General features: G+C 36.7%; 1 protein-coding gene and 1 long non-coding RNA gene across 4 annotated transcripts; both read right to left on the bottom strand.

Annotated features, from left to right (window-relative positions):
* Positions 1-1,525: 1,525 nt before the first annotated feature.
* On the bottom strand, positions 1,526-8,368 carry LOC148017511 (uncharacterized). Of its 3 annotated transcripts, none has more exons than XR_015687832.1 (4): positions 7,608-8,368; positions 7,415-7,528; positions 3,613-3,708; positions 1,526-2,835 (listed from the first exon to the last, which is right to left on the bottom strand). It is a non-coding gene; the product is annotated as an uncharacterized LOC148017511 (long non-coding RNA). The 3 variants fall into 3 exon arrangements; XR_015687833.1 differs by having other exon boundaries at positions 7,415-7,501; XR_015687831.1 differs by having other exon boundaries at positions 7,415-8,368.
* A 151-nt stretch (positions 8,369-8,519) lies between these two features.
* On the bottom strand, positions 8,520-10,100 carry LOC148017510 (FAD-dependent oxidoreductase family protein). The gene has a single exon (XM_087662428.1). It carries the CDS (start codon positions 9,794-9,796, stop codon positions 8,552-8,554), a length of 1,245 nt encoding a protein of 414 aa, XP_087518554.1. The 5' UTR covers positions 9,797-10,100; the 3' UTR covers positions 8,520-8,551.
* Positions 10,101-11,221: the final 1,121 nt, after the last annotated feature.

Genomic DNA, 11,221 nt, shown 5'->3' with positions numbered 1-11,221 from the left:
GACAATGTAATTGTAGTGAGGAAACAAAAGATTGATGTGAAAGTGGCATCAAGGAAAGCAAATGCCTCTCACATGCCTGAGTATTGACTAAAGCCTTCTAACTAGTCAAGGACAGTGTCTCAGAATTCTTCAAATGAAATGGTAGTGGAGACAGGCCTTCACGATACTATTTGGGCTATAAGAAGGATTCTAGCTCGCAATCATATGTAATGTCAAAGTTGATTGGAAGCTTGACAAGAAAAATGTAAGAAACCAATCAAAAACATAACACCTACCAGACCTACACCTTCATTTTGGGATGTCATGGAGTGGTCCAACTCAAGAGAAAAATCTAAAAATCAACATGGAATGTAGCACTAGTTTATATGGTTCTACAATGATAGTGTGGATCATACATGGAACATTTGTTCTTCCATTCATTATGACAAACCACCCAATGTTCCACAAGGATGGCCGATGGCACAAGGCACAAATTCAACCACAAAAGAAATCTACACGTTAGAGAGTCGTGGGTTTGTTTTTGAAGGACAACACAATGAGTGGGCATTAAAGAGGGATCATATAGATATCGGAGAGGTGTTTCACAAGCTGCAAGAAAAATGATAAATTTGGTAGTGGCTCTAGATGCAATTATGATGGGCCATAGAGTGGTAAATCCCTTGAAACATGAGCTTTTCAAACTAGGGACACCTAGCTCAATTGTCTTATAACAGTGTTACAATGTGCATATTGCAAAAAATGCAACATGCAATTGTTGGGATTTCATGGATCGTGTAGCAGAAGGGAAAGTGTATGTGGAAAGTAAGCATCTATACTATCTGTACCTTCGAGTTTTTGGAATGGATACAAATGTAAACATTTTTATACACCATACCATGCTTATCAAAGAGAAATTGCATCTCATATTAAGCCTTTGTAATTCTTGCAATGCCTTGTTAGGGCAACTCATCATGTGCATAAGATTTTTCTAGCCTCAAATAGATTGTCATAGTAAAGTAATCATTACTTTTGTTAAGAGTCTAAAGATATCCATGCATCCTTGGTTCTCTTCCATCTCTTGTATTGAAAAGCTAGATTAATGTTTGTCTTAGAATATTGTAGGACAAGGTGATCAGATCCTTTGAACATTTATAGAGAAACAAATAATCATTTGGTATCTTATCCATTAACTTAAGATTTTAATCAATGTGGTAAATGACATTTTTCGATCCCACGAAATGATTTTTGTTCTTTGCGAATCCATTTTTAAGACATTAATCCAAACATATTAGCTAGATAAACCAAGATAAAGTGACTATTCTTAATATTCTCCCAACCTTCATAGATGTTTTAACATATTTGATAACCTTTAACTTAAATCCTACATGATTGAGCATCAAAAGTTTTCTCAATTTATCAATGAATTGAGATCAACTAAAGGAATATCTTCCAACCTTTCCAAGTACTATGCATTTGAGAAAATAATTGAAGTTACAAAGTTTTTAATAATAAACTCATTTTAATCAAAAATGAACATATAAAACTTGTATGATGGGTAAATAACAGAGAAATGCATTTTCATAAGAAAGCAAGAACAGAGGAAATGCTCCTCTTGAGTTAGTACATGTTGACTTGTACGGTCAAATGCCTACACAAGCCTTGGGAGGATCTTATTGTATATTGATTGCCGATGACTACAGAAGGAAGATGTGGATGTACTTCCTTTGTAATAAGTTTTAAGCTTTTTGTAAGTTTAAAGAATGGCTAAAACTTGTTGAGAATGAAACATGGCAAAGTGTGAAGAAGTTTTGAATAGATGGTGGTAGTCAGTTCAACTCAAAAGAGTTTGAAGACTTTTGCAAGAGCAAAGGGATTAAGCATCAATTGACACCTCATACACCTCAACAGAATGGCATTCTTGAATACTGAAATTGGACCATTGTGGAAATGGTCCTTCATTTCAATTATTCTAGATAGATGAGCAATCATACATTGATTAAACATCTCCTTTAACACTACAAAACCAATGTGACTAAATCTTTCGTATCAAAGTTTACTTGCTTGCACTCACGGTGGTTCTAAGAGCACTTAGCTTATATAAGTTGTTCCTTCTTTCTTCTTTGTCGATAACTTTGCCAACACTATCAATCATTTCTACATTTATCTTACTAAACTTCACCTCATGGTCAAGATCAATTATTATAAAAGCAACTAATAGCAAAATTCTCTTAATCTCTAAAATATACAAACATTTGAATGATTTTTTAGTTTACCATTTGCAACAATAAAGCAAACAGTACTTATACCCTCATCAAGGCATTGGATCATCAAGGCATTGGATCATCAAGGCATTTTGCATCATTTCCAACCTCACAATAATGGATTCTTGCAAAGGCTTTATAAAACTATATATACGTTTTTTATTGGTCATGTAACAGGAGGCATCACTTTCCAATATTCACAAGTCAATGGTAGATATTTTCTAAGCAAAGGAACACACTTCCTTAATGGTCACCATGTATGATGCTATTATTCTCATCTGCCTTCTTGATACAACAATCTGTAATGTATATCATTTCTTCTTGCAATAGAAGCACTCTCTTTGAAACTTTTTCTTACCACCCTTCTTTTGTTGTTACAGTTAGTAGAGGAACCATCTTTACCTTTCACATTGGCAGAGAATGCAATATCTCCCACTACTACTATCTTCTCGAACTTTAGGCCACAACTCTTTCATTAGTGTATTCCTCAAACATCAAAGCTCGAGATTATTAAAATACGCGGGATCTAGAGCATGGCAAACACGAAAGCTATGGAGGTTGAAAGAGGAAAAAGAAACTCGTAAAGACATTGAACCTGATAATGACAAATTGTTACACAAGTGAATTAGATTCCAAGATTGAGACTTGAACTCATAAAGACAATCTTGTGTATTGACAGTGACATGACACTTTACTAGAAAGAAAAGAGTACTATCATTGCATTACAAAAAGAGTGCAAGTACAATACTTTATAGAAATTGAGTCACGTATTTCCTCTTACTATGCATAGGGATTCTGGCCCTGAGCCCTCACTGCTCCTCACAAAGGGACTAAAGTGGATGTGATTGCAAATATCTCAACAAGGATCTTAGTTGAGTATTTAGAGCAATTACTAGCCTATTAAACTTTGGTGGACAAATCTGAAACCACTTCAAGCTAGCTCCTCACTAGTCTTTTGTATCCCAACACTAGACATTTGATCACACAAATTCTTAGTCCAAGTAATGAATACTTTAGCTCTCTCCTTCAGTAAACTTTTCTATTGCTAGTTGATTCTCCAAGTTCTAAATCCTTATTTGATTTTGCATTTCATATTGACTTGTCAATACGTTCCAAGCCACTAATATCTTGGTTATATACTGAATCATGATCAAAACACTATTAGAGTAGCTTGTAACGAAGATACACAATACATCTACATTCCTTCATTTCCAAGCCCATAAAAGATTTACATTTGGAAGAATCATAATACTCGAATTTAATGGATCAAGGATGGATTATGGTTTTGGGTCAATCTCTACAACAATCTCCAAAAGCTCATAAGAATCAAGGAGAATTGTAATTTCAAACTTCCATAAAGTGTAGTTTGTACCATTTAACTTCCCTTCATTGAAGATTGGTGAATAAACCCTCAATGTTTGAACCATCGCTACAACACCACCACCTCCTAATGTGCCAACACCACTACCTAATACAGTAAACGACATTTCTCTTCATTGTTAAAGCCATTGTCTTTCACATAATTTCCACTCATTAGAGTCCTTTAAGCTCTAATCCCATGTAGAAAGTACACATTGCAATAGACAAAAGAGTAAATAACACAACATATATAAGAAAAATAGAAACTACTTTAATTTTAAGTGAATTAATACAAAGCTAGCGCTATCCACCCGTGCACTTCCACTTTTTGAAGCTTAGATGGCAATCAAGACAAATGAGAGACAAAGAGCTTAAGAATAGTTGGAAGAACCCCAACTAGATAAAAGATAGATCAACGATAGCTTTGGAGAGATCTTCATTTTATAGCCTATAAAGGTAGTCTAGTCAATCTGTCTAACCATATTATGAACCTGCCCTAGTCGACCAGGACATATTCCCTTTACCATTGGACTGGGGGTACTACCCCCAATTCCCATCAAGGGGCCACTAGCTCCCCCAAGACTCCCCAACCAAGGGCCACTTCCGTGGCTCTCGAACCCCAAAATAAGGATCCTTGATAACTCCCACACCCTATAACTCAATTCATTGTATCTCGAGTTGCTATCAATATAACTATTTTATTTAACCCAAAAGCTAAATCCATAAATGTTACCTTTTTACTATTTGTTCACATAGACTTTATTTGACATACAAGTCAAGACCCATCTAATATTTGAACGTACACATGGCTTCTCATAATAGGAATCTTACAACTTAGACCACCATGAATCATTGATTAGACCTTACGAGGGTGGAACATTGGAATATCCACAAAAGTGGTACATTTGACATATCTAACATTATATTCAAAGCATTTATAAGTATGAATATACTATCATTTTTAATAACACCTTAACATAATTTTTTCAACTCTTTTAACAAGGAAAAAGGAGTTATTGACATATATCATAATACTATCTTTTAGAAAGAGATACATGAACAAACTATGTAAAAAATTAACATGTTTCATAACACCTCTCAAAGTCTCATACATTTAAATTCACAAATATAAAAAATATATTACATTTGCATTGTATACTAAATGCTTACTCTATATTCTACACAATATTTACATATTCTAACTTTTAAAAAGAGATATCCACAAACAACCATCCAAGTCTCTTTCTTCTCGACTTCTTTGTTAACTAGTTTAAGATAGTCCTCAATGGCATGATCTTTTACCTTACAATACCTACAATAAACTTTATTTTTATCTTTCTTCTCATCCTTATCAATTTTCTGTCTAGATAATATTTACAATGTTTTACTTACTAGTAGAAATGCAATTTTTTCTTTATCTTTTTTACTAGCCACAAAAACTTGATTTGCAACACCCATGATGATTCTTTTTTTAAAAGATTTTTCTTGTTGTATCAAAAAAGAAGTCTTCTCTAATGGCAAAGCATTTGGATTTATTTTTATCATCAAATGAACAATAGATATTAAGCCTTGATAAGAATCAAAAAAACCATTGAAAACTTTCTAGACAAGTGAATTGTCTACTAAGATCTCATCTACAACAACAATCAACTACTCCTTAAAGTTTTAATTATCTACCAAAAAATTATCCATGGAGTCACCTTCATCCATTTGTTCACTCTCTAACTTCTTACATATATAAGTAATAAAAACCTAAGCATCCTTAGCTATCCCACACTAGTAAATATGTGAAAACATAGTACGTTTAATAAACAACATATCTCTCCTGTCCCAACGAAACCGCTCAAGAGTAGATAGTAATAGTGCTCTATTAAGACCAAACTAAAACATATAACATCGTCTACAATACTTATCATTTTTATTGTTTCTACTGCAATTGCAACTTTCAAATTGCCTCAAATATATTTTCCAATTTCATGCATAATGTTTCAATGCCCCTTACCAATATATAACATCATATAAGCCTACACCAAATAATTGGTCTCATTCAACTTATCATCAATAACTAACTTACGTAGTATATCATTGTTGTCAACTATGGCCACTAACTATACCTAATGTAAAATTCTCCTCTATAAAGAAAAATATGCACAAAACCAACCTACACTATGTAACACAATATAAAGGAGACTATAATGACTCTTACTTGTTGCAAAGTTGACTAAAATCAAAAATTCTACAAGAATTGACAAAAAAACCTACACAATATTAGCAATAGTACAAACAAAGACCAAAACAAAAACTCAAATAAAAAATTAAATGATGCATGGCCCTAATGGGTTTCCCTATAGTATTTGCAAGTATTAAATGATGCATGGCCCTAATGGGCTTCCCTATAGTATTCACCAACTTGCGAATGCTCTTCAAAGTTTATCCCAATTTGAGAAAATCAAACAAAGGATGTTGACAACTCTATCCAAGAGATTGAAGTCTGCTCTAATACTAGTCATTGAATTTAGGGTTGCACAAACATACAACTAAGAGAAGAAGCTTGAGAGATCACAACTCAAAGTGTATTGAGAGGTGTCAACACAAAGTATTTACAAAATTAAGCATTCCCTACTATAAATAGGTAAAAAGGAAAAAAAGTGTCTTGAAAATCCTAAGTGTGTTCACATGCATCCCTAACAAAATATGATAACACTATTTCCAACATCTCTCTTTAACATAATCTTTCCATATAGGTGGCTCTTAAAATATAAATTCAAAGAAACCTCATATTGAGTGTCCTTCCAAGCCAGTCTAATCAAAGAGCATAAAGATATTTGAGTATAGTTTATTAGCACCTTAGTAGCTGGTGAGAAGTTGAGATTAGACAAGGCTTTTGAATTGCTACAAGTCCTCTTGAGTAGGATTTCTCAACATCTTAACATGTAAGCATGCACTCATCCAAAATAAAGAGAGGATAGCACAATTATAGAGATGCTACATTACCTACAAAAGGTGAATGATTTACGTAGATAGCTGAATGACTAGTATTGTAGAACATGATCCCAATTATTGGAGAACATATATTACATTAAGGTGTTGCAAATAGGCATGTATGGAATATATAATTTGATAAGGTTATAAAGAAGTATCCACCATTGTTTCTCTGTTTGACTTTATCTTCCACATGAAAAGTAATCGCTACCTTTTGGATCATCAAGCATAAGAATATAGTAGCTAGAGGGTTTACTTTGTTGGAACATGTGAACGATCTCTAGGTAGCACAAATTCCTATATTCCTATTTGTGTTACAATCCATGTTCATCGTTCTTCTTGTTTGGAAGGCTACAATGGTGGAGAGTTTGAACCCTTCTCCTTATGGTGCTATGGTGCCATGCGTGTTAACATTTTGCATATATAGAGTCATAGACTAGGAAGAGTAAAGAATGTACATCTGTCTTGTGCTTGTATTAGTTCCTTAAGGAAATCTTGGAAATAGTGGCACCAAACTTGATCGACCACATGGATTCACAATCTTTGGAATTTCCTCCAATGGGGTTGGTATAGTGCAAGACTTATTTTGAACTACTTAATAACAAGCAAAAACCTAAAGACTCATAAAAGCTATCCATGTAAACAAGAATCGTTAATGCCACAAGTAGCTTGACAAGCACTCAGAAGAATACTACATACCTTTAAACAGCCCAAAAAATCAACACCTGAAAGGGCAACGCTCATGTGCGTGTGTGGACTCTTGTTTAATAGTCAGGCTAAAAAGAGAGAGAGAAATCATAACTTTAGTAGCTGATATAAAAGAACATGCATACCTGCAGAGAAAGCAGTTTGGAATGATTGGAGAAGTAGCTCAAACACCGTCCTTTGCAAGTTGGCCATTCCAGGCCACATTCATTGCTCTTGTAATAAGGGAGAAAAGTCAGAAGCTGTGCATGCATAAGCAACATTAGAGCACAGGCATATCCAAGTCAGATGTCAATGACTCTAGTCATTATATGGTACTACCTGTTTCCCAAAACTCCCGTTCGAGATTTGGAAAACTTCTTTGATGCAACACCCTGACAACTCTTTTCCAGGCAAAGGTCTGCTAAGATCTGACCGATGAGAGGAGCCATCTTGAAGCCATGACCAGAAAATCCCTCAGCAACAACAATAGATCTACCTCCACTGCTACTACCCACAGAATTCACATCACAAGCAAGAAAATCTTTGAATGTATTCACATTATTGTTAATCATCATGTGGTACCACCTGTTTCCCAAAACTCTTATCATTGCCACGAACATCATACACAGATCAATATATGGAAAACTTCTCTAATGGAACACCATGACGACTCTTTTCCAGGCAAAAGGTCTACTGATTTTCGACCAATGAGAGGAGCCATCTTGAAACCGTGACCTGGAAATCCTCTAGCAACAACAATAGACCTATCTCATACACAGATCAAGATATGGAAAACTTCTCTAATGGAACACCATGACGACTCTTTTCCAGGCAAAGGTCTACTGATTTTCGACCAATGAGAGGAGCCATCTTGAAACCGTGACCAGGAAATCCTCTAGCAACAACAATAGACCTATCTCATACACAGATCAAGATATGGAAAACTTCTCTAATGGAACACCATGACGACTCTTTTCCAGGCAAAGGTCTACTGATTTTCGACCAATGAGAGGAGCCATCTTGAAACCGTGACCAGGAAATCCTCCAGCAACAACAATAGACCTATCTCATACACAGATCAAGATATGGAAAACTCCTCTAATGGAACACCATGACGACTCTTTTCCAGGCAAAGGTCTACTGATTTTCGACCAATGAGAGGAGCAATCTTGAAACCGTGACCAGGAAATCCTCTAGCAACAACAATAGACCTATCTCAACCGTTACAACCCGCAGAATTCACATCACAAGGAAGGAAATCTTTGCATGTATTCACATTATTGTTAGTCATCATATGGTACCACCTGTTCCCCAAAACCCTTATCATTGCCATGAACATCATGAGTAAATCGAGAAATGGAAAACTTCTCCAATGGAACACCCTGACAACTTTTTCCCAGGCAAAGGTCTGCTAATATTCGACCAATGAGAGGACCCATCTTGAAGCCGTGACCAGAAAATCCTCCAGCAACAAGAATAGACCTATCTCCACTACCAACCACAGGAAGAAAATCAATTATGAAATCCTGGTCAGGTGTCATCGAATACATGCATGCTTCAGCTAGAACAGGAGCATCTGATCTGACTTTCCCATTGAAATGGTTTTGTACCCAAGGGCTCACACGTTTCCTTAGAGCACTTACATCTGGAACCAATGCTCTATTCTCAGGATCGCATCGTTTCCCAGAATGCCAACAGACTTTAAGCAAACCTGGCAGCTCAACTGAAGCATTGCCATATATAAACGGCTCACCATAGTTTGCAAAGCTTGGAAAACCATTTGATGCAGTAAACTCGTGCACTGCTTCATCTTCAATCTTCCAATAGGCTATGGTGGTGTGAAGAGGCAAAATGGGCAGTTCAATCCCACAGATTTCTTTTGCGAGCTTGGGAGTCCAAGCCCCAGCTGCGAGCACGCATTTCCAAGCAAGGACAGAACCCTGGCTGGTGGCAACCAAGACCGCATCACGCCTGTCAGGCATTTTCCACCCAGTGGAGATCTTACGGACCTTTGAGCGGTCACGGAGGACAGCACCGTGCTTGGCGGCAAGCATCTGGAACATAGCAACGGCCTTAGAGGCATGCAGCATGCCACCCTGCTGCGTGACAAGGCCGATCCAGTCATGAGGGAGGTGTGAGATGGGGAACATGGCGGCTACATCCTGCGGATTCAGGGTCTGGACATCAATTTGTTGTTTGTTGCAAGAAGAGAGGACTGACTGCAGGCTAGGGTTTTGCCTAGGGCCCAGGTCGAGCTGGGGGGTCTTGGTGTGGACTCTGTATCCTGCTTCCTGCTGGGCCTCTTCCCAAAGGTGGAAGGCCTCCTTCATCATGAGGGTGTAATAGTCCTCGGGGTATGTCACTCTGATGGTGCGGGTCTCTCCGTGAGAGGACCCTCGTCTGTGCAGGAAATCGAACTGCTCGATGAGCAGGACAGAGTGGCCCCTCTTGGCCACATGATAGGCAGTGCAGCTGCCCATGATGCCTGCACCTACCACCACCAGATCATACACACCTGAGATCGTCATGCCTTCTTCCTCTCTCGAGTGCCTGATTGTTTATCAGTCTTGTGGATCTGGACTGAAGCCTTCTATTCACTCACAGGCAAACCTGCATGTCTCTGTCGAGTCGAAATGCAATCTCCGGCACCTGCCATGTATGTCTGTGTGCGTGTGTTCAGGCTAACTTCTATTGCCAGGGATGGTTGCCTGCTGACCTGTGTGGAGATTCTTAGGCGGGCCGGCTCTTGGTACCTTAATAAACCAATCGCATTACAAACAAGTGAAAAGTAATTGTAGAATATCAAGCCTTCCATCGCCATTTTTAATAGAAGGGAGATATTGTAATGTTTACACATTAGAATGGGTTGTAATTTATCATCTTTCCATATTTGCAGCGTAATCTATGTTCTTTTGGCAATGCAATTTTAAAGGAAAAATCAACCATCCACCATCACGAATATCGTGTCGTCAGCTTAAAGTACTAACAATATGATTCAATCTGCACAGTTTTTATACTGTGATACAAGTAACCTTGAAACTTTTTATAGATAACATGGAGTGGGAGAAATGGTAATGCAAACATACTTATACATAAGTGAAGAATCATAATATCCTAGTTATGTACATCAACAAGAGGCATGATCAACATCCATAGCACCTTGCACAAGAAACAAGCAAACAAAGACAAATATTAAAATGTCTAAATGATAATAAAGATGTATGTATAATGATAAAACTAGGCACAAGCACTTAACAAACATGGAACATAGAACCATGCTAGCATGGTAGACAGTTGGCATGATACCTTCCAAAAATTCAGAATTATGAAGGAGAGTATCCTTCCTCTGTAGAGAAATAGTATTGTATTATTGTTCTATATTGTGGTAAAAGCCAAGACAAATAATAGCAAACTTGCCTAAACATTTAGTGTTCAGGTTATCAATATTGGTTATCTATGTATTGGTCCTCATTCAAAAATAAAGCTTGTTAAACTACACCAACAATAATACAATATTTAAAATATGCCTTTACAATTTAAATTCATTATAGCATTTGATCACATACATTAAATATCACAAATATCCTGTCGTCTTCATTATAGCCATGAAGTTTAAAAAATCTCTCCCCCGTAAATATTAAAGATCATTTTCTCCCTTTTTTGTTTTTCCATATATTACTCTAGGCTACATCATGTGGTGGAGATGGTAAAAGCATCACAAAAAAATATTTAGGAGATGTGAAATGATGGAAATCATGGTGCTTTTTGGCCTCCTAGTTGAAGCCTATGAAAAATTTAATGGATGGCATGCTTGGTCCCTCTATCTTCTACTCAAAAAGTATATCCACAAATAATGTAATATTGTAGGATTGAAGTCCTAAAAAGATATATTCGTGGAGCATGTCACTTGCAAGATCATTATTTGCACATGAATTGATGCATGCAAGGCTTTG

This window comes from Lygodium microphyllum, chromosome 22 (assembly GCF_053477565.2).
Source record: "Lygodium microphyllum isolate KBCC chromosome 22, Lygodium_microphyllum_v1.1.10, whole genome shotgun sequence".
NCBI lineage: Eukaryota > Viridiplantae > Streptophyta > Polypodiopsida > Schizaeales > Lygodiaceae > Lygodium > Lygodium microphyllum.
The sequence above is the reverse complement of the archived record's forward strand: the minus strand, read 5'-3'. Positions and strand labels throughout refer to the sequence as shown.

What these genes read in the sequence shown, in the direction of transcription:
- LOC148017510 (XM_087662428.1), bottom strand. Translation starts at nt 9,796, where the DNA reads ATGACGATCTCAGGTGTGTATGATCTGGTGGTGGTAGGTGCAGGCATC.